At 35.8% G+C, this 23,524-nt stretch overlaps 2 protein-coding genes across 9 annotated transcripts; both read left to right on the top strand.

The window, feature by feature from the left end:
- The first annotated feature begins 6,336 nt into the window (after nt 1-6,336).
- On the top strand, nt 6,337-7,838 carry LOC116166035. Its single transcript, XM_031480858.1, has 2 exons — nt 6,337-6,488; nt 7,073-7,838. Exons 1-2 carry the CDS (start codon nt 6,442-6,444, stop codon nt 7,680-7,682), a joined length of 657 nt encoding a protein of 218 aa, XP_031336718.1. The 5' UTR covers nt 6,337-6,441; the 3' UTR covers nt 7,683-7,838.
- A 188-nt stretch (nt 7,839-8,026) lies between these two features.
- On the top strand, nt 8,027-23,045 carry LOC116166020 (endoplasmic reticulum aminopeptidase 2-like). Of its 8 annotated transcripts, none has more exons than XM_031480839.1 (17): nt 8,698-8,869; nt 8,951-9,107; nt 9,183-9,350; nt 9,403-9,591; nt 18,301-18,383; nt 18,437-18,636; nt 18,684-18,864; nt 18,914-19,139; nt 19,192-19,346; nt 19,396-19,644; nt 19,698-19,856; nt 19,905-20,139; nt 20,196-20,379; nt 20,435-20,656; nt 22,099-22,371; nt 22,417-22,639; nt 22,686-23,045. In XM_031480839.1, exons 2-17 carry the CDS (start codon nt 9,068-9,070, stop codon nt 22,827-22,829), a joined length of 2,931 nt encoding a protein of 976 aa, XP_031336699.1. In that variant the 5' UTR covers nt 8,698-8,869; nt 8,951-9,067; the 3' UTR covers nt 22,830-23,045. The 8 variants fall into 8 exon arrangements, with proteins under 8 accessions (XP_031336694.1, XP_031336697.1, XP_031336698.1 ...); XM_031480840.1 differs by having other exon boundaries at nt 9,195-9,350; XM_031480834.1 differs by lacking the exons at nt 8,698-8,869; nt 8,951-9,107 and adding an exon at nt 8,027-8,438 and having other exon boundaries at nt 9,108-9,350.
- The last annotated feature ends 479 nt before the right edge of the window (nt 23,046-23,524 follow it).

Consider the following 23,524-nt stretch of genomic DNA (forward strand, 5'->3'; position numbering starts at 1 on the left):
ACGACTGCATTGAACTGTATTTTAGACGGCTTGGCAATAAGAAGATTCCATTCAATAGGGTCTAATGCTGCAAAAAGTTTTTTTTGCCATCAATATATTTTTTCGATGCGAACAATACGAATTTGTAAACCATAATCATTATTTTATGAATCCTTTTTCTTATACAAATAGTTTTGCCTCCAATTTCGTGCCCTCGTGACGCAACCTTCCACTTATCTCTCATGTGTAAGATTTAATGGAAACTAGAATGTAGGGTCCCAATGCATACCAAAAAAGAATCACTGATAAATGTTCTCTAAAACAGTAGTCTGTCAGAACTACCTACTTATAGTAGTGGAAATAATCGCATTTTTGGAATTCCAATGTTACAAATAACAAGACCCTTTATGTAAAAAGTATAGTTACCTACTGAATGTATACAATTTACAAAGTGAGAAACTGTACCTACAGTTCGACTTTTTTACCGCCCCTCAAATCATTGACGCTTGATAAGTAATAAAAGAAATATAAGTACACAATAATTACAAATCTTAGTAGAACTATCAACGTATTACATTTTCAGCATAGGCATGGTGTATTCTTGTTTTTACATCATATCAGTGGAATTATACTGGTTATTGCTTATATTGTCAAAAACTCCGCATAATTGCTTCATAAAATACTTAGTTACTTATTAAATAATATAAAAGGTAGATAGCTATGCCAGGAGAGATAGGAAAATCTCTTGGTATACCTATTTTCTAAATCAACACACATTACCACATAATTGGAAAATATTTATTGACAAGGATATTTCTCTTTCCCAGAAGGGTATTATCCTTCTGGAAAAGAAAAAATAATCGCATTTTATAGAGTATGTCAGTTTTGGTACTTCGGAGAAGGACCCCCTCCCCCCTTGGCTTTGTTTAGCAACTATTCAGTTTAGTTATATGGTTTAAATAGATTTAGATAGTAGCAAACTAATGAATAGAATAAAAACAATTAATTATTTTCTCTCAACTATTGACCCTACCTTACATAAAATGGCTACACTCTCGCGACAAAGGATCAGTTCGGATTAACATAGAAATACACAAAAAAGGCTAATCTCATCTCATCTGCGTCCAGTATTAATGAAATTGCTTAATGCCGTAAGTAAATAAAGACAATGGCTCTGGAAGCTTATCTTGCGCTGCTCTTAAGGATTTTTTGTATTATCTCCATACACCTTTATTTACTACTTACATATTATGTTGGATTTTTTTAGATTAACCGTACTTGTTGAGCGGTTAAGAAAAAACAAATGCTGTTTGACGCCAATATGTATAATAAACAGTAACCTTGTGATGATAATTAGTCCAAGTCTAATTAGCCATTTTACCTTTGCTTACTGCGTATCGGCAAGTAAGCTAGACATTTTCCGATGTTACAATAAATATAACTGACAGTTACATAACTATATGCTGTTTTATGAACATTTTTTACAGTGGGGAGGAAACGTTACAGAAAGTCAAAAAAGTCATAATATCCATAACAGCATTCCAACTGTATTTATTTGCGCTTCTAAAACTTACAACTGCGCTATTGTATAAAAAATGCAGTGCCTGAAATGTTTCTTCTGGTGGTTTCACAAAAAAAGTCTTCAAGCGTATTCCTACAAGGTAGTTGCTTGTGGTTCATTTTGTTCAATAAGCAAAATGTCCAGGCGAAGCGTGGTTTTTTGTACTTCTTGAAGGCGGGACAAAAAAAATTTTCGCCAAAGAATTTAAGTGCTCCTGAAATCTTGAATAGTATACGGGAAGCCAACTACATATATATACACTTCTACGTGGAACCCAGATTCACGTCGTATCTACACCGCAATGATTTCCTCAGTTCTAACTACAACCGGTTTTCCTGGTTTAGGCCGTCCTCAACCCAGTGTCGACATCGTTTACGATCAAATTTCCTCGTTGACTTTTTTTACTCAGAGATAGCCGTAACCTACCAAATTTTAAATTGCATTATAGAGGAAGACCTTGGGAAGGGACTTCGTCCTTAATTATGTAAGGTCGTATGTTTTAAATGTGATCTTTTAGTATCTAATTCATTCCACATTGAAACTGGAAACATGACCTTACTCATTTGGACGCGATCATTATATAGCATAAATAGTCTAAACCAGCGTAAAGACTAAAAAGACATTTTTCAAAATCAATTCTCGGGAAGTCAACGGCTTGATTCACGCCTTTAAGTTTCTGAGTTGGCCCTTTCCCATCTTCCATAATTCGTACTCCAAAACATATTTTTAATGGGGGATTATTTTCGCCCAAAATGGGGTGTAGATATCCAAACTCGCATAAGAAGACATATCAGTTTGTTACGATTTATTTAAATTCTTACGCCATCTACGTATTTCCTTCGTAATCCACTAGTTTAAAGATGTAAATTATTCTTATAATAGATTCTTTTACTTAGTTCTTTGTTTTGCCCTTAGAGGCCATCTGTTAGACTGTTAGAGGTTATTCTGCCCATGGAGGTCGTGGAGATGTCCATGGTACCTGTACTTCTACCCCTTCTTAGATTTTATCTTGCCCACGAGTTGTATTTCTTTTCCCTTCAGTGAAGTTATTGGTTACTTACAAATTTTTCTCTTCATACGACATTACTTTTACTAACTTCGTGTCTTACCTATAAAGGGATTATTGTTTTGGCTGTCGCCATATATCTTTGGAGTGGTTTCTTTCTTTCTTTTGATGTCTGTAGCTGTGTTCCATTTACTTGGACCCGCCATTTTATTGGGATTGATATTGGCCAACGTCACGCGATGGGTGTTTCTACATCACCGGTTCGAAAAATTCTACCAAATTTGTAGTGGTCTACCAGAACAAGGATCTCTTAGCCTTGTTTTCCCCTTTTGGTAAGTATTCTCTCCTCTCTTTTGAAATTTACTAAAGACTAAGTGGCGCTTATCCGGTTTACTATTACTGTTTATTCTCGATCTTTCTTGTAGTGGACTGTATATACTTTTCGTTGTGGTTGAAGGAATGGTAAAAAGCACTCTTGTTAACTACAACTACAACTATTTATTGATCTACTACAGAATACTTCAACCAACTACTTAATACTACTGAATGTGAATAGCAACTTCTTTAGGGTGGCAACCGGTTATGATGGCGTTAACTTCTCCCTCCACTAATCATGGCCGTAACAATTACTACTTTTCCCTTTTGCTTCGTTTATGCTAGTATATGTACAAGAACCCCGATATTCACCCCGACCCACCCCTTCCCCTGCCTGCGCTTACCGTGTGCTTATCTCAAGGTAATTTTGTTTTGCCCAAAGTGAACGTAACAGGTCTATCTACTGAGGATGAAACTTCGGGACTAATGAAAATCGTAATTAATTCTCTCCAACAGGAACTAAATTCTACATTCATTGGTTTTTTTACTCGATATAGATAACTCATTGAAATGATGTGATGAAGAAATAGAAAGCAATTGTAAAATTTTATGATACTGATATTGATGGGTCAGAACTTCACAGTGAAATTGCTCACTGCAAAATGCTTCTATCCGCTAGAAACGATTCAGGTAGATCTATTTATTAACTTTTATTATATCATATGGTGATGCTTTTCTACGAATTGCTTTACAAATCCTACTCACTATATCCGTTTCAACTGTAATTCAAGTTTTTTTAGCAAATTAATAGTTATAAGTCAGGCAAATGATACATTACTGGCGAGGAAATATTGCAGTACGAGGCCCATTTGGAGCCGAGTACTTTAATTTCAGAGTCAAATAGTGTCACACACTTATCTGCTAAATGAATCCTGCCGTCGCAAATGGTACAGGCGATGGAATAGGAAGATCCTATTGATGCCTGGGCGCCTTTATATCAGGTTCCTACTGAATAATCGACTCAGCGAATGTATGAGCTGTTAATCTAGAATCAGTCACCTACATGTACTCATTGAGTAAAGCTGTGAGCCAATCCCAAAAAAGACGCACACCCATAAGATTTGCAGATCAGAAAAATTGAATTTGCATTAATTGTTACGGTTTTTACTTCCTCCCATTTCTACACAAGTGCGCATTATGTCCATTTACATTTTTTAAATTCAATTTACATTTTTATAGAGTGTATTTTGTGATTTATTTGAAGGCAATTTCCCGCGGTCTTGGAATAAATTATTTTACTATGCTGTATGTTGGTTTTACATTATACAATAAATTACATAAAAAATATAGGTTGTGATGCATCAATGTAATTCGGAAAATGAATGCAAATAATTGACGTTAAGATATATAAAATGTTGTATTCAAAAAATACCAACATTGGGTCAAACCTCAGAAACAGTGATTCAAACAATTTTTTTGAGTCAGCCTACTAATGAATTTAACAATAATTCCGCGTGGTTCATTAGGTCGATTAGGATTTTTGGAAAGTCGATGATTTATCCAAAACGAAACCCACCGCTTGCCCGACGGCAATGATTGTTGTAATGTTGTCAAAAATATTTGAAGTACCTAGCACAAAAATTACAGTCCTCACAAGCGGATACCTAAAGGTGAATTTCCTTTACAAAAATTTTTGAAACTTTCATGGGCACTTATAAGGTCACTTGTAGACCCTGTAAACAAACTCAAACAAGGAAACGAACAATTGAATTTTAATACTCTTATGTATACGGAGGGAACATTTTAAGAGGACCCTTAGGTATTAGTAATTTCTTACACAAAAAAATGTTGATGATTTTGTAAGATCCAAAAATAAAATTTATTTATTAAAGTTATTTTTTTGTATTTTTGCGGGCTATAGCGAATAAACATATTTTTTTCCAACCAGTCTAGCGTCTAGTGATGATCAAATTAAAGATACAAGTTACAAATGATGAAAGAGCATTTTTAGTAGGTATACAAATCAGTATTTTATTAACAAAGTTTAAAATTATCGATCTCGCGGGTAATATCAAAATAGACGAAAACCTGCGCATCTACGGTATATAGCAGAAAGCTTTTAGTGAAAATTTGAAGTCTCTAACTATTGTAATTGCTGAGATCTTATCCGGACAGCCAGCCATAAGCCCATAACGAATATAATAGCGTATTTTTTTTTCAAAAACGTGCTAAAAATGTAATAAAGTTATATCAATATTAGGTACTCGTCGTTACCTCACACCGAATTTGTGGAACACGAAATTGTTATAATACCAGTAATTTATCATAATCCTCGTCGCCACTTTAGCAATGTATTAACTACTGTCACACACAGCAAGCTACATTAGAACTACCATCAATATATCACAATATTACTTAAACCCCTATAGACAAATTTCCTTTTACGAGGTATCTTCAGCCGTGCATTTTTTGCAAAACACACGTGCTTTGAATTTGAATGAGCATATACGAGCTGTTATAAACAATTGCTTCTAGGAGGTATATTTCAAAGCAGATATTAACATTTTCTGCCTGTAATATTATGATAGACAACATGAAACATATATTAAACGGATTTTTCAAAAAATTCGCCACATTTGAACAGTTTCAAATCTGATTTTCTGTATTTCCGCATTCCAAAAATACGGTTTGATTGTATAACATTTAAACTTCTAGTTTGACGTTATTCTTTAAGAAGTGTACCTATAGTAATTTTATCCAAATATTGGCTTTTTGTCTGTATTTTACCCATTAAGTACTTATTAAAAAATCATTCGTAAATACCAATACATAATATGCGGTAATAACGTGGGAAATACATAATTGGTCAACACTACGCTTACACTTACTACATGATCGAAATTGCAATTCCTGGATAAGTTATGTTTAATTTGTTATGCAAATTTTGAAAATACAAAAACAATTGAACTGTGATTGTTACCTACATTAAATAGATTTACATACAATGTTTGACATGTGAACATTGTCCCTTCCGTCGATTGTTTAAAATATTCAAATGCTCTCAATTTTGTCGGAAATTTTGCGGACATAACTTCAAGTATAAACACTGCATAATTAAAAATTTGAATCTGGTGCATATGAGGTGAGGACAAATGTGGACCTATCAAAGAACTCTCGCCATCTCAACGACCAATAGATGAAAAGTATAATGGTCTGACTATTGAGGTTCTCGATTCTTTCATCTCACAATCAATCGAATTTTAAACAAGCCAGAGTTTTAATGAGGTAATTTAGTGAAATAGTTAGTGTTTATAAGACTTCTCGGTAAATCTATAAGTTAGGCACGTTTGATGTAGGGTTTGTAAACAAATGGATTATCTACGATATGCAATAAAAAAATGGAATTGTATTTACGTCGAGTGACGGCGACGGATCGTGAGCCCCACCCCACTCCATTCTAATATAAAACGGAACGTAAGGCTTTAATGATATTCTGTTGTACTCGAATGTAAGTCGCGTTCGTTTCGGTGTCAGTTTTTGCCAATTTATTTGTTTAAATTCCTATTAGGCGCGAGAAATTATGAATAACTACAGTGATAATATTAGTAACAATGTGGAGGAGTCCAGGTTAGTCAATTTGAACCTTATTAAGTGCATTAAAGGGCGGAAGACATTCTAATAGTTCGTTTTGTAATCTTTTTCATTTGCTATTTTATTTATTTATTACTCTAGGTAAAGTAAATTGCGCGGTGAAAGCGAAATTTGCACTTTTAAGTTTGCAAAACGTAGGTGTATTCGATTCGCCTAATTTTTTTATTGGTTCGTTTAATACGGTAATACTTCTAGGGATTCCTGGTATCCTAATTTTGATTTATAAGCACCAAAACAATGAGAATAAAGCTGACGTCACTGGAGTTCCCGATAGTCAATAGTCACCTACGAAATGTAAAAAAAACACATTTTTGGCGCGTAGCTTGCTGAGAAATTCTTAAAACAATAATTATTAGAAATTCTTCCTCATTAGAAATGTTATACAATAGTAAAGTAGGTCACTCGCTTAAAATTAGGTAATCTTAGCCCCTTAGGATACTAGTTATAGTAGTGCTGAAGACGCCACGCGAGGAATTTCAACCAGCCTTTACCTTCAGTTTCAATATTTTAACTCGTTAACATTGTCCGCATTCTTTAAACGCATTTTCCTGTTGTTGCAGATGCTACTTTCGCCGTTTGGGTTTGCACGACAACTCCGAATTTTCAAATCAAAGCATCATCACGGCAATCAGTGAATTGGTAAAATCGATAACGACAATGGACGAAACAATTCTTGTACCTTGTCGTCTGATGGACCTAAAAGTTGGTGACGAACAGGATCGCATAGCGCCGAAGAAGCACAATTTGAAGAATAAAAACGACGTTCAAGAAATTCTGAGTTCAACCGATTTGTTCGACGTTTATAACATGCTTAACAGTATTAAAGCGGATTTGTTATGGGGGCAAAACATGGAGCACGATACAAGTAGTAAGACCGAAACACCCAATACGCAATTAACAGTTTGTAAAGGCCACATCAGAAGACCGTCGACCGTCAGTGTGACATCAACAAATTCATCCGCCTCGATAATTAGCGATTCCGAGTCGGAGACTGGAAATGAGAACGACTCTGGAATTGAAGAACCACCTCAAGTGCAAAATCAAACTGCGTTACTTGCACAAAACTTTAGAAGGCATTTGAAAGGTCTCACCCGATGCATACGCCAAATGAGTGACGCTACACAATACCTCACTTTACGTTACCAGCACGATATTGGAAATCCTCTTTGATTTTAGTGCAAAACTGTGAGAATGTGTGAATGGCTGTAGATATATTTAAGAGTTATTTAATTGTTTACTTTATTCCTAACGGTCGGCGAAGGCAGATCAAATCTTTAGTAAATTGAATAAGTATTTGTTACTTATATTTATTTTTAAGAGTATAGTTTCTCTGTACCTTGAAGTGTCGAATGTTATTAGGTAATTTAATAAAGCTTATATATTTGACTTCGCTTTTACTTACCCTCGTCGCGCATCTCTTTTCAGGGTGTAGAGTTTGCACTTGCGCATTTAAAGTGTACAATCGATCTCGAAGGGTAACTCTTCCTTTCTATCAAATATATTTAGAGAAACAGTATTCACACGCAGTGTGATACAAAAACCTCAGTGGCAGATTTTAGACACGCCGCAAACTCCCGTAGTCGCGTCGCGTGTTTTACATTTTCACATAATTTGTGGTGTGAAACGGCCGAAATATCAACTGATTTTCATTAAAAGGTACATTTTCGGTGCATCCCTAATTGGTCAGTTACTGGCATGTGTATGTCCATCATTTATGCGGCTCGACTCGTAGAAATATATTACATTTAGTCTAGAATGTAGAGATATAGATGTTACGAAGGTCTTTAGATTGTGTATGGTAGATTCGCATATTATTTGCCTATCATTCAAAAATGCCTCAAAATTCGCCAACACCTGCAGATGTTATACGATTGGAACCTGTAGGGAGATACAAGCAGACGCAAAACGGAAACATTCACACTTCAGGTACTGTTTAGTTCTCGTTCTATGTACTACCAACGTCCACTCAACCGCCTCGCGGAAGATTCGGACAAACCGCCGCTTTACAATTTAATCAATTGAGTCCCTTTCGTGCATGCATCTCTTTCGGTGATACCCAGCACGTGGATAGATCCGCGTAAACCAATCCAAATGCATGATTTAGAAAGACGGCCATCCATTATTGAGCTTTCTCCCGCTTTCACAATACACATGCGTCGAGGAAAATCCATTAGCGCGATGTACTACGGACACAGTTTTGGTTTCACGGAATGATGGCGGATTAAAGCTTGGCGTGATACGTTTCCTAATTCTTTAAACTTGACCGAAATGAGCGCTATAACAAAACCTTGCACAAAATATAAAATTAAGCATTCATTCGAAGCCGTTTAGACTGATTCAGTTCCATTTTTGAAAAGGTAACGTGCGGTAATTATGTAATTTGTTTTCATTTCGAATAACGTATCAGTGTGGCGGTTTAGTTACCAAAATTATTTCAGAATTAATATAACGTCGCGACTGTGGAGGGTAAGAATAGGAACCATTTAATAAAAGTATCCATTGTAACTGGACCACGCGACGTCGAGGCAGTTGTTTGGAGACGTGGTCAATCAGTAATGAGCGATCAAGATGTTGACGATGTTGCATTTCTTACAGGTACTCATTACACAACACAGATCACTCATTCCATCTGTCAATCATCATCACTCGTTTATAACGCCTGTGACTTAGGCGGTGTTACAGGAACCGAAAGTCCCGCTGGTCCGACCAAAAAGAGCCTTTACGAAAACAATGGAGTTGCCGCCTGCTCCCAAAAAAGAGCCCTATGCATCGCCACAGTTGTTTTTGCAATATTCTTTACTGCTTCTGTTATTATCGCCTACACTGGTCCGCAAAGTGGTACGACACCCTAAACGTCCTTTGCATCCCTTTTCAACCATCTATGTTTCAGAGTGCACTTGTGCGGGCAATAAGCCGCCAAATTATGTGGACGATGAGTGGAACGAAACCAAAATGCTGGTTCCGCGTGCTACAAATGGCCAAATTTTTCCATGGAACAATATTCGTCTTCCTACTTTTATAACTCCAACACGATATAACATAACGATGCATCCAAATTTAACGACGCTTGAAGTGAAAGGTAACGGTAGCTCATTTTCAAATTTCCTACCAAATAACCATTGTCACGCCTTATCCGTATTCGAAAATGCGTATAGGTAAATGGTTGCGAAGATCTACGGTATAGCTGTCGGTTAGCCAAATCTGGACCATCAAATTTGCAATGTTTTCAATACTCTAGTTTTGAATAAAGTCAAATTTTGGTTTCATAAAGTGTTTCAGATCAAGAAAAATTGTAACTTTAACCACACATCGTATCATTTCGTGTTTGCTGTACTCAGAGAACAATATTGGCACAGCTGTGTGGTGTTTATGTTTACATCTGCGATACTGGGTTATCCTGTCATATCCTCATTACAGAAAGTGCAATTTTATGTAACAGTTGATAGTTACGGCAAAAGTTTTTTTAGATAGAATTACAACCTGGATGAATCAGTATAATTAAACGACGTATACCCAGGTATTTGTGAAAAAGTGGTTTTGAAAGAGTATAATGGTTTGCAAACGATTTGCGAAAATGCGCATGTTCATACAGACAGACTTTTTGTATACTTATATGTCGAATGATAAAATGACAATCAGTATTTACCTACTATTTGTAATGGTATGACTGTTAATGCTAAAAGATAGCAATATCAAACTGGCTTTATATTTTTTAACCAATCCATTGCTGCAGTTGTCAATGCATCAATCCATGGTCACCATTAAACTTAGTTTCAGGACATTCACTCACTATACGATTAATTGTCTCGGGGGGGTGTGAATGCAATGAGGACAATTTGGTGATGCTATGAATTTCCATTTAAACAAACATTTAAACAACAGCCCCCATGTCCAGTTGTTAAACGATTTAGTTTGCACCGCATGGTTCTAGGTAAAGAAAACCAGGGTCTTCAATAAGATCTTTATTGAAATCCTTAACGGTTGACCATTCTTCATCCCATTCAGGGCCTCAGTCAGAGGGGGGCAAGGGCGAGCTTTGGTCGCTCTTGGGGCACACTTTGTCCGCTCTTGAAAATTGTTTAAACTCAAAAATGATCAAATATATAGAAATGTGCTTGATATTCGGAATTATGGTAACTATTGAAATTGCACATATTTCACGTTTGTGTATAAGTTATTTTGTCTGTACAGGGTGTCCAAATTCGTTGGTTAGTGTTGGGTAGATAGTAGGTATGAGCAAAAGTTACCTTCTTTCGATTTTTAGATAAAAGCCTATAGTTTCTTTGTTTATTAACTTATCGGAAATGTGTATTACATATAATTGTTGCACAATCTACCGTTTTGAAAATAAGTATACGGGATCAAGTAAAAAAGTTATAGGAACTAACTTCATTTTTTTAAATGGAAGACCCTATATATTTTACTCTAACAGACAGCATATTAAATTCTCTTTTCAAAGGTACTTATAGCACACCAGGGATGAGATTTAAAAAGATTAAAAAAATTACAAAAAAAACGGTAGGTTATGCAACAATATACTTGTTATAAGATTATTTATCTAAAATTCGAAAACTGCAACTTTTGCCCATAACTTAAAAACAAAAGACTGTAGGCCAGTTTCGTTTTTAACATCGAGTTCATCTATCGAACATATTTCCTGGAAAATAAAAAATATGTTATATAGGTATTCTTGCACAATTAGGACATTGTGCGCTAGTGCACCATCCTGTTGAAACCAACAGTTTCCAACTGTTTTTTTGTGAGCCATACGTCGTTGTATATGCAATAAAAAATACTACCCAATACAGTATGTACTTTTTTGCGGGCGTATAAAAAAATAAAGTTTACGATGATTTCAACGTTCTACTGAAAATCTCGCAACGCTATCTTGTAAAGCTGAAATAGTGGCAATGAGAAAGTGTTTTCTATTTTTTTGTATCTGTTCAAATAACGTAAGAAAAAAAACGAAATCGACAAATTTGGGTTTTTCTGCCATAACTTCGAAAGTAATCGGAAAATTCCGGTTTTCTTAGCACATGATAACTTGAACATCGTCGTATCTTCTATGGTTTCGAAGATCCCCATGATAGTTTGCCGTATTATTGACCGAAATGGCACTTCCTAAACATAAAATTATTTTTTCCCAATGGTCACGGCCCTCTTGGATTTAAAAAAGTAAAAATGTGCTTGTTCAGACCAATCATGCTCAGATTCCAAATCATCAAAACGAGATTCAAAAATGTTTGGTCACTTACACGTATAGTGAACTCATTCTACAAATGATCTCCCACTTTTATGACAGGCATCTGCGTTTTGGATACCTAGGAACCCAGATGTCAATGATCATCAGTCCGCCTGTCTGTGCACTCATTTCCTGCCAAACCGCTGAACCGAAGGTAACTAAAGTTGGCACATGTGTTCTTAGGGGAAGGTATTATGCCATGGTATTTTGTAGTTCAGCATCAATTTTATTTGCGTGCCTAACTATTCATCCAAACCATACAACAATATTAAGCAGAAATGAACTAACCAATTTAACCCAGAATTTCCTTAAAGTTTTAAAAAATCTAGAAGCCCTGTTAGGCATTTAATTAATTCCATACGAGCTTTCCGTAAAGATTGTATAGGTACCTATAATTAAATTAGCATTTTATTCCTTTGAATTATGTATATATTTTTTAAAGTTTATTTGTTTCACTTGACTAACCAGGAATAGTCGATATAACCTGGGAATTTATTTTTTGACTGATGCGCTTTTCACAACAACAACAAATCTGTCATAGTACCAGCGGTATAACGGAAATTCTTGAAAGATACTGCATTTTTTTATACCAAGGTGCCACTTGGTACAGTTGTTCCTTAGAGCCATTTAAACGATTTGACCCGAAGAACACTTGACATTTTCCGTGTGGGTAGATTTTAGAGGGGTTGGGGGTGATTTATTGTAACATTTTTTAAAAAAAACTAAATATGGCCTAGAGACGAGATCTGGAAGTCCGTGAAAAGCCGCCATTTTTAGAAAATGACAGACTTTTGATCGAATTATATTTTAAAGGCACACCGGGTCGTGTAAGGTATCTACACTTATGTTTTTGGGGTCAGGGAATTCATTTATGATAACAAATATAACCTACTGGCATCGGAACTGCATGAGAGGCTTCCCTACTGCACTTTTTGAAGACGTCGTACGCGATGAAACCCAAGATATTCCAAAGTTTTAATATATAAACTTATATTATTTTATTTAATAAAAATACACATTAACAAAACATAAGATATATTAAAACATGGGGTAAAAAATGTATAAGCCTATGAAGAATCACCAAGTACATTGCTGACCTCCTCTGAGATTGCGTTATCACCACTGAAAAGGAATTTTACATATAAATATTAAAGGTTCGGTAGTAAATTATATCGAAAGTATACAATATTCTTACCCTTTGTTTGAGCAATCTCCCATACATTTTTGGCATGCAGGGGAACATGGTAATCCGTGTCGCCGCAGCAAGAGGTGGAGGAGCACATAAGGAGGGCGGCGTATGTCGCTGGCCATATCTGGGGATGTGCAAACCAGGTGATGAGAAGCTCTACAAGTCCAGAAGGATGGGGATGGACTCTTGAAGCCAAAGGCTGGAAGGTTCTGTAGTCCAAGCTGCCACAAGTATGGAAGGCAGTCCGTGCTCTGGACAGGTGCTGGCTGCGAGACCCTTCGGTGCAACTGCCGGCGACACGGATTGCCATGTTCCCCTGCATGCCAAAAATGTATGGGAGATTGCTCAAACAAAGGGTAAGAATATTGTATACTTTCGGATATACCTAATTTACTACCGAACCTTTAATATTTATACCGGGTGAATATTCCCAAAATGAACATAGGGAATTAACATGGGAAAAGGGGTTTTTGTAGATAGTTGCTCCCCATGTTAACTTAGAGGGTTGATCATGACACCAATCGAAAGAAGATTTTTTTCCTCGTCTAATGATATACGAATTAGTTCATTTTCAGGTGTATTTCTCACTGTATTATCAAAAACTCGAGAAATCCACTTACCAAAATCATGTTTAGCCATGCCCATGACTAAGACGAAAAGCAGATTCACACGTCGAAATCAATATCAGTTTATGACACCTAGCATTAATTTTTTTGTAAAATGCGGTTCACTGAGGAAAAAGTATTTATAATAAATAACGTTTACAGCGGAAATATTTACTCTAGTACGCGATATTTGTTTTCCGTGCATGTGAAAATTAGATGAGAAAAAAATCTTCTTTTGATTGGTGTCATTACAAACCCTCTACGTTAACATGGGGAGCAACGATCGGCAAAAAACGTTTTTCGCATGTTAATTTCCTACGTTCGGTTTTAAAATATTCGCCCGGTATGTGAAATTCCTTTTCAGTGGTGATAACGCAATCTCAGAGGAGGTCAGCGATGTACTTGGTGATCCTTCATAGGCTTATAAATTTTTTACCCCATGTTTTAATATATTTTATGTTTTGTTAATGTGTATTTTTATTAAATAAAATAATATAAGTTTATATATTAAAACTTTGGAATATCTTGGATTTCACCGCGTGCGACGTCTTCAAAAAGTGCAGTAGGGAAGCCTCTCATGCAGTTCCGATGCCAGTAGGTTATTTTTGTTATCATAAATGAATTCCCTGACCCCAAAAACATAACTCTAGACACCTTACACGACCCGGTGTGCCTTAGAAATTTAATTCGATCAAAAGTCTGTCATTTTCTCAAAATGGCGGCTTTTCACGGAGTTCCTGTATCCGGATTACATTTCTGGCGCTACCATTGGATTCCTCGGGTTAAAATCATACGAAATCGACACCCAGATCTCGTCTCTAGGCCATATTTAGTTTTTAAAATAATGTTACAATAAATCACCCCCACCCCCTCTAAAATCTACTCACACGGAAAATGTCAAGTGTTCTTCGGGCCAAATCGTCTAAATGGTTCTAAGGAACAACTGTACCAAGTGGCACCTTGGTATAAGAAAATGCAGTATCTTTTGGTATACCGCTAGTACTATCATAATTACCGGTAATAGGAGGAAACCAGCGCACACTGCTTTCTAATTGTTTGGTAAATTTACTCCAATTAGCGTTTTCTAAGTTCCATCGTGCTTTTGCAAGCGAATTTTGGTTGAAAAATCACTATACCCACTCCGGAGCATAGAATTGAAACAACTTTACACGGAAATATTCGCATAAATCGCAATACATATTTGAATAATGTTGCCAGTTCTATTCGATGGAATCTTAATTTTTTCGGAAATTTTCAAATAACCTCACGCGTTGGAGCATAATATCTCGGAATCTGGTCCCATACAAAAAATGAATATGCGTAATGAAATGGGCATAATTTAATGTTCTACATGTTTTATGTATAAACATTTTTTTAATCCAAATTTCATCTCTCTATCACATTTTGTAAGCAGACGCCTCTTTTTTCCTATCCATTGTTGAGACTATGTTCCAGACAATATCATATAGGAGTATAAGTGAACCCTCAACTAATGCCAAGCGCAATAATCAATAATAATGCGCCGTATTACTCTAAAAGAATTGGTAATTTAGTAGAATAAATCAGAAATGTAGAAAAATTTAGTGAACGTTATGCAAGGCGTTTATTTTCACCCCTTTACGCTTTAGGTCGTGTAATGACGTACCACATACCACCCCAGATGCAATTATTTTTTTTAAGATTGGCCACTCCACCTTAGATGATGGTACACGTACAACAAAATGAAAATAAACTTAAATCGGGTCCCCCTTCAAAACAATTTGATCGCGACGACGCGACGTAACATTTTGTTGTTAACTTAATCTTAGATCACATTTACATCATATTGAATGAAAAGCAATGATTGCATAAAAAATCCGATACAACAGCATATATGCGTATCACTTTTCAAAGCGATCAGGCGATTCTAAACAAAGTTATTGTGCACACGGACAGACAGACAGACAGGCAGACAGACAGCAATACAAAATTAAAAACGATCTTGAGGTCGAACAATAAAGTTTGAGAGTGCTTTTGCCAACAAATAACATGCTTTTCTTGGTTTTTGTCTCGGGACAAGGGTTGGAGGATATATTCTGAAGAAAAAGGATAATCATTTACATAATCGGTTATTTAAACCCATTTAAACGTGTTTATGTTCCTAGCGGTTGAGGGTATTGTTGTTCGGGTTGGGGGTGAAGTTAAAATCAAACAGGAGATTGTAGGTTTACAACCGCACAAAGCCATAAATAGGTACCCCGCTGTGCGTTATATTATTTTTAGTTTAGAGGGATTTAAGGTTCCGCTAATTTTTTCTTAGACAAAAACAATGATAACGCACATCACTTCCTTTGCAAATTTGTAGATTTAGCACATTTGTAGCATTTCAAATGAAATTTAATATCATAACATGCGTTATGCTTATGTCTTTTCATCAGTAATGCTAGAAGCCAGTACACTACAAGGCCGGCCGCGAAGAGTCAAGGCTCTCGAGACACAGCAAGTTGCAACTTTGCAAATTCTTGCACTAAACTACCACTTCTTTCATTATGTAATAAAAATAATGACTTTACGTACCCTTTCGGTTCTTTGGGTTTTCGGCCGGTTTTGTATGGCATGGCAGATATAGAATCAGAAAAAAAAACATTCGGCAGCCGGCACTTTCGGTGTACATCAGCAACCGGAAGTGGAAGATACACATGTCGAATGTCATTCTAAAGGTCTTTTCATGACTCTCAAAATTGTACTGAGGAAAAAAAATGGTAAAAGTTCGAGTTTCTGAGAAAAATCTCAAACTGTCAATTTTCATGGGTTCAAACCCTTATAAAGTGAAAATTGTTTGTATCACGTTTTATACGTTTTGGAATTTTGTGCTAAACAAATAAAGACCCTCGTAAAGACCTCAAGCTTCATGGTCATTTCGTTGTCGGTTTCCCAATACTGTACAAGTAAATATATGTGGACTGTAGGTTATCAAGATAAAGTTACAGCAGCACCCTCAGCCTATTGGAAATTAGGCAGTTTACAGAACGCAAGGGTTGAGAAGTATCGATATCCGTTGAGGGAGTATTTTTGTAGCATTTTAATCTAAACTCTAAATGTCTCGGACAGTGTTTTAAGGGTAGGTACTGAAATACTTATTTAAAAAAATACGTTTCCCAAACCATCATCAAGAATTTTAAAAATCATCCCTGTATTCCTCCCCCCCCCCCCCCCCCTTATTTTAAAAATTTATTTCATAGGTACGACAATTACCTATATGAATTCTACAGCTTATCGAGACCTTTGGACTTTGAGAAAAGGGGGGGTTCAGGACTCTAATTCTAGCTGAAAATTAGGAAGTTATTCGGATAAGAGGCTATCATCATTAACAATATCATGATAAACCGTAACAATTTTCAAATGTTTACAATTACTTCCTATTTTTTACGAATATTTTATTGTTCTTAACTGTCTTGTACAATAATTCCAGTACTTAGTATCATTGAATATGAGATGGATATTCAATGTTAGTATGCTTGTGACGTTGACTTTACTTGCCGAACATCAATCTGGTGCTACGAATAACGAGAGGATACAGTTGCAAACAGGGATGGACGGAGCGGTTTCTTAAAGGGGGGGAATGTTAACAATTTTCTAACTTTCGAAATGCCAAATGCCAACAGATAATCGTACGCTAAAGAAACGCCACAATAATGATACTTCTTTTAAATTACGTTTTAATAGTATTAAATTTACCATCTGTGGAAAGTTGCCATCTTCGTCACTCTTCCTAAAGTTTTTGTGATATCTAATAAAAGCATTAATTACGTCTATTTAAATGATATTTCTTTTTCCTCTTTTACCATACCATTGCATTTTTCTTTATTAACGAGCTCCTAGCGAGTGCATGATTTTGGACTTTCTGCCCGGTCGTCCGTCCGTCTGTGGACAAGATAACTCCCGAACGGTTTCGAATTTTCCAATTATGTTTTCTGTATTTTCTTTATCATCACCCAGAATCTCGTTTGCTATGTTTGTAATAAGTTTATTAACGAGCGACAAAAAGCGAGTTTATGATTTTGGTCTTTATGTACGTCCGCGTTTCTCATAAGTTTAAGTGTACCTATACCATGGCCAAACATAGAAACTATGTTTAAATCACCACCTTATTTTTTGTATAATAAAATTACATTTCGAACAGATGTCCATATTAATGTTCGTCGGCAAAACTTGATTGTCATTCATAACCATAATTTAGAACTACCTATCTAAAAAATCATTTTCATAATATAATATACCCAGCATCTATAGATTAACATCTAAATTTAAACAAATAATTTACCACGATTTCTTAAGATCTTAGTTACTGAGTATAGACTCATAATCAAAGGTTACTAGACTGCTTTAAAGTTACTCGAATCCTTCATTTCTTTTGCTCTATTTTTAATTTTTTTAAGTGTGTTAGTGAACTATGCATAATTTTAGTTCTGTTTGTACCTATATTTATTGTAACGTGTCCACGTCATTATTGTTATTAAAGGTTTTCCATTAATTTTCATTGCCTATGCCTCTCAGTTGTGATCCTAGATACCAATTTCGTTGCGTAAACAGTCAAACGCATCGCTTTTATGGAAACGAAGCAATTTGCTTAGTGTCCAGAGGTATTTTATTATAATATGAAGTTTGAAAATGGGCTACTTATACATCGTTTAGCATTTTGAAGGATCAAATCGAGATTACTGTTAAAGATAATTATTTATTAATAGGATATATAACTGTCAATCGTTTCAGGTCAAGTTTCGATAGAATTTCAAGTAGAAAAAGATACAAATTTTTTGGTCCTTCATAGTAAAAATTTAACTATTACTGATAAGGTAAGATTGAACAGGGTACATTTGCTCCGGTATTGATACTTAAATCATTTCAGATAGTACAAGATAAAAAAGGACATCCCATAAGGATTTCAAGACTTTTGGAATATTTAGAAGGGCAGCAAATTTATATCGAAATTAAAGAGAAGTTTAGAAAAAAACACAATTATACATTAAATATACGATATACAACAAAATTAAATCGAGATTTCGAAGGATTTTATATATCTAGTTATATTAACAATGGGGAGAGGAGGTAAATGGTATTTGGTTTTGGCAATTAATACAGTCAGGTACTTTTAGGTACTTGGCGACGACGCACTTTGAACCTACGCACGCACGGTCCGCGTTTCCCTGTTTCGATGAACCGCACTTCAAAGCTAGATTTAAAATGTCAATTTTTCGTGACAGATTTCACATAGCGTTATTTAATATGCCCGTAATAAATACTGAAGATGTCGGATTTTATATGGGAACTGGACTTGTACGTTTTGTCCCCCACGTTTTTATACCTATTAACACAATTTTTTTAGCTACGTGATGACTTCCAAGAATCGGTAGAAATGAGTACATATTTAGTGGCATTCGTAATATGCGATTATGTACATCAAAATAAACAAACAGAACGAGGCATATCGGTTTCGGTATATGCACCTCCGCCTTATATCTCTCAAGCGTCTTTTGCACTCGAAACTGCTGTCAATGTCATGGATTACTTTGAGGATTTTTTTAGAGTAGCCTACCCTTTACCGAAGCAAGGTAGGTGAATCCGTTTCAATGCATAAAGAAATTAACAGCAGACTTCTTGCAGATTTGATCGCCATACCAGATTTCGTCTCCGGTGCCATGGAGAATTGGGGTCTTATCACTTACCGCGAAACTTCCATACTGTATGATCCCAATGAGACATCAACCTCGGCTCATCAATGGGTGGCCATTGTAGTAGCACACGAACTAGCGCATCAGGTTTGAAATGCGACTTTCTCTGTTTGTCACTTTCCTCACTAATTTTTAGTGGTTTGGTAATTTGGTCACTATGAGATGGTGGAACGATCTTTGGTTAAATGAGGGATTTGCCAGTTTTTTAGAATACGTGGGTGTGGATAACTTAAAACCGGAATGGAACATGATGGACCAATTCATTTTAGATAAAACACAACCGGCGTTGGCACTTGATGCTTTAGCCAGCAGTCACCCCATTTCGGTAGCTATCCAAGATCCTAGTGAAATTGAAGCGATTTTTGACACGATTTCTTATAGTAAAGTAAATAACTTACTTTTTCCGTGCAAACCCTCTGATGGGAAATTGTTTTATAGGGTGCTGCGATATTGCACATGCTGGCAAAGTTCTTGCAGTTGGACACCTTACAAAACGGCTTGAACGAGTATTTAACTACATTCAAATACAGTAACGCGGATACAAAGGATTTGTGGAACGTTTTCAGTAAACACACAAACCAATCTTTGGAAGTGAAGGTTTGATGCACAATAACCCAAACAGTTTGAATGATGTTGAATCTTTAGGTTATTATGGATACTTGGACGAATCAAATGGGCTTTCCACTAGTGACACTTGTGAGAGAAGAAGATGAAATCCTCGCCACTCAAGACAGATTTTTACTAACAACCGAAAGTGTCAATAGTTCCGTACGATCGATGCCGAAGTCTAAATTTGACTATAAATGGTTCGTACCTCTTACATATTTTACTAGCAAGTACCCGGAAGAGGTTCATACAGTTTGGATGAACATGAGCGATGGTTAGACGGTAAGATATTACGCTTCCTTGTAAACTAACGCGAAATATGTTTTTTAGTGCGAATCGAAGTTGATAGCGATGTGAAATGGATTAAAGCTAACATTAATCAATCTGGGTTCTATCGAGTTATGTACGATGAAACCATGTGGACCAATATTATTGCGGACTTACGAAGCAACCATACCATATTCAATCCAGCAGATAGAGCAAGCCTGATCGACGATGCCTTCACTCTAAGTCGGTTCGTTAGAACGTACTTATTTCTACCGTTAATATTTTACCTTTGGTATTTGCAGGGCGGGATTGTTAAATGCCAGCATACCTTTAGATTTATCCTTATATCTAATAAAAGAAAAAGACTATGTACCTTGGGCTACTGCAATTAAACATTTTCAGGCGTGGAGCCGACGACTATCTGAATCGTTGGCTTACAAACTATTTTTGAAGTATATGAGGAAGCTATTAACTCCGGTTACGAAACTGGTGGGATGGGGAAGTCAAGGATCACATTTAGAAAGGTAGCTATATGGTTTTGGGACCCTATTTAATAGAATAAAGTTAACTATTACGTTCTAATAGTATGTCCTGTACTCACAAATAGTTAATCTATATGATCTATACTGTAGCGTCCAAACTCTAAACTATCAATGTACCTTAATATACCCAAAGTCGTTCCATTGTAGTACCTCTGTCATTTTTGGAAAATACGATACCGGAAGATTACGACCAGAAATGACAATACATTCTAAAATGATACACCCCGTATATTTTTACATTTTCGGATTATACACACAATTTTCCACCTGATACGTCATTTTCGATAAGTTTACGAGGTTGATCAACATTTGAATTAATAATCAAACATTATGCTAACATAACAAAAAATAAAAAAATGCATAAAATGGAGATAAATGTAGTAATATAGTTAGTGAAAATTTAATTATTTTTTTCGACCAACCTGGTATAACTTGCTATTCGTCTTTACTCATGATATCACCCCCAAAAATGTCATATAGGTATTCATAACGTGCCAAAACAACAGGGGTGACCCTAGTTTGGTTTCCGCCCTGTATACCTATGCATCTGAACTGTGCTAGTTCGGTACATCAATACTAACGCAGCAATAAACAACATAATCCGAACATCTCCAATCGAGTGACATTTTACATTATGAATTGTGCTCATTTTGCGACACCTTCCACGTTTTGTGAAACAGTGGTTTGAATAATGGAAATGAAAAGGAAGACAGACAAATGTAATGCAATGTTCCAACTTTCTTTTTGAGAAATGCGATAAAAAGGAAGGGACCAACACTTTTTTTTTAAATAATCCAAGTGGCAAAAATGTGTGGTTTTCAGAGATATCTTCACAAAATTTCAAAATTCGCAGCATTCCAAAATTCCGACCCCATCAAGAACTCCACACAAAGGTGGAACAAAGCTAGGCAGTATCTGGGTGTTTTCAAGGAAATACCAAATTAGTTTATAAAATTCGAAAAAAAATCCCTACCCGTTGTATGGTAGTATTGACGTATTTATAAAAAATGCAGTTCTTTAAATATACTCGAATTGTCGGTCCAAGATTCGCGTCCCTTAAATTTTTTTTTAATTTAATGTATAGCAAATAGACCTACAAAGCACGAAAACTGACCGCAGTGGTTGAAGTGGCAGAAAAGGGTACGACTTTTGGCCCATGCGATATTTCATATAACTTTATATTCAAAGATATAACCTAATTACTTTGAAGATAAACTTTACGATTTTTAGCCGTATGCGTATGATGCATGGTAGGTAATATAATCAAGATTTTTAAATTCACGTTCTCATTTGATACCTACCATGGTTTTTGAAATTGTAATTGTAGATTCCACTCTACATACCCATGTGCCAGATTAATACGTTATATTGTGAACACAATCCAATACCAGCCACTACAATTTCACCAATGCAAAATTTTTCAGACTATTGCGAACAGATGTATTATCTACTGCAATACTTTGTGAATTGAATGAAACGGTATTTCAAGCAAAATCACAATTTGAAAAGTGGATGCACAGGAACCAGTCCATTCCGGCCGATCTAAAAGAAGTAGTATATTCGGCCGGTGTGAAGTACGGAGGTCTGGGTGAATGGCAACACTGCTGGAATGTGTACAATTCAACAATTGTCCCCAGTGAGCGAAAACTATTTTTGAAGGCGCTTGGTGTTGCGTCAGATCCCTGGCTTTTGCAAAGGTAAATATGGTGATTACAAATTTGCAAGTAATTTTTGGGTTACAGGTATCTTTTGGAAACATTGCATCCGAATAGAATTAAGCCACAAGACGTAAAAATTGTACTAACGGTAGTTGCGGCAAATCCAGAAGGTAGATTGTTAGCTTGGAGGCATTTGAAAGCCTATTGGCCAAACATGCAGTCTTTATTCGGTAATGCAACATTTATGATGGGAAGTCTCATATCAGCTGTCACTGCACACTTATCAACCCCTTACGATTATTATGAGGTAAAAATCTTTCATCGGTGGAACGTGTATTTTACATTTGTCATAGGTATCTACGTATTTTAACGGGATGAATGTTGGTTCCGCTACCCGTGCGTTGGAGCAAAGTTTGGAAACGATCAAACTGAACATCAACTGGGTATCTCAAAATGAGGAAGACATCTATACGTGGCTTTTGAATTATCTCAAATAATTATCCGATATACGTACCTACTATTTTCTTATATAGTTCAGAATTATTTTTATAAAGTAGAAAGTAGGTAATGTCTTGTGTAAAAGTGAATGTGAGTGATTTGATATTTGTTTATTTTCATTTTACGGATTCTTCATAATCAATCATAATTTCCATAGCTTTTTATAAAAATCAAATGTATTTTTCTTATAAACTGGTACTAAAGTAATTAATATACAAAAACTGTCGTTGTTTCATTAAGTAGAGATATGGTTTCAGTAGATACCTACAGCGCCGTAAGTGATATAGGGTGGGATTTATTTTTACCAACAAATTAGAGGGGAACGCAGATAATATCAATTATCGAGGTAGGTCTGTAGCATGCAAATTTGGAGCACCTACTAGAATAGCATTGCGAAAACGTCGAAACGCATTAGTTCGATAGTCAAAAGTTATTTTCACTCATGTACTCTATTATTCTTAATTGAGATGACGACGGACTATAGACTTAAAAGTTTCCATGCCCAAACTCGAATGAGAATCAGGAACCCTGTTTCTTGTACCTCAGCATCTACTCAACTACGTCCAATTGGCCGGTTGCTCTAGAAAGAAAATGCATCTTTTTTTTAGAGAAAAAAGCAAATATACATCTATACGGTTTCCAATCAATTTATTTAAGCTTCAGCTCGCCAGCTTTCTACACCGCTGTGATTCTT

This window comes from Photinus pyralis, unplaced genomic scaffold (genome assembly GCF_008802855.1).
Source record: "Photinus pyralis isolate 1611_PpyrPB1 unplaced genomic scaffold, Ppyr1.3 Ppyr1.4_LG3a, whole genome shotgun sequence".
Taxonomy (NCBI): Eukaryota; Metazoa; Arthropoda; class Insecta; order Coleoptera; family Lampyridae; genus Photinus; species Photinus pyralis.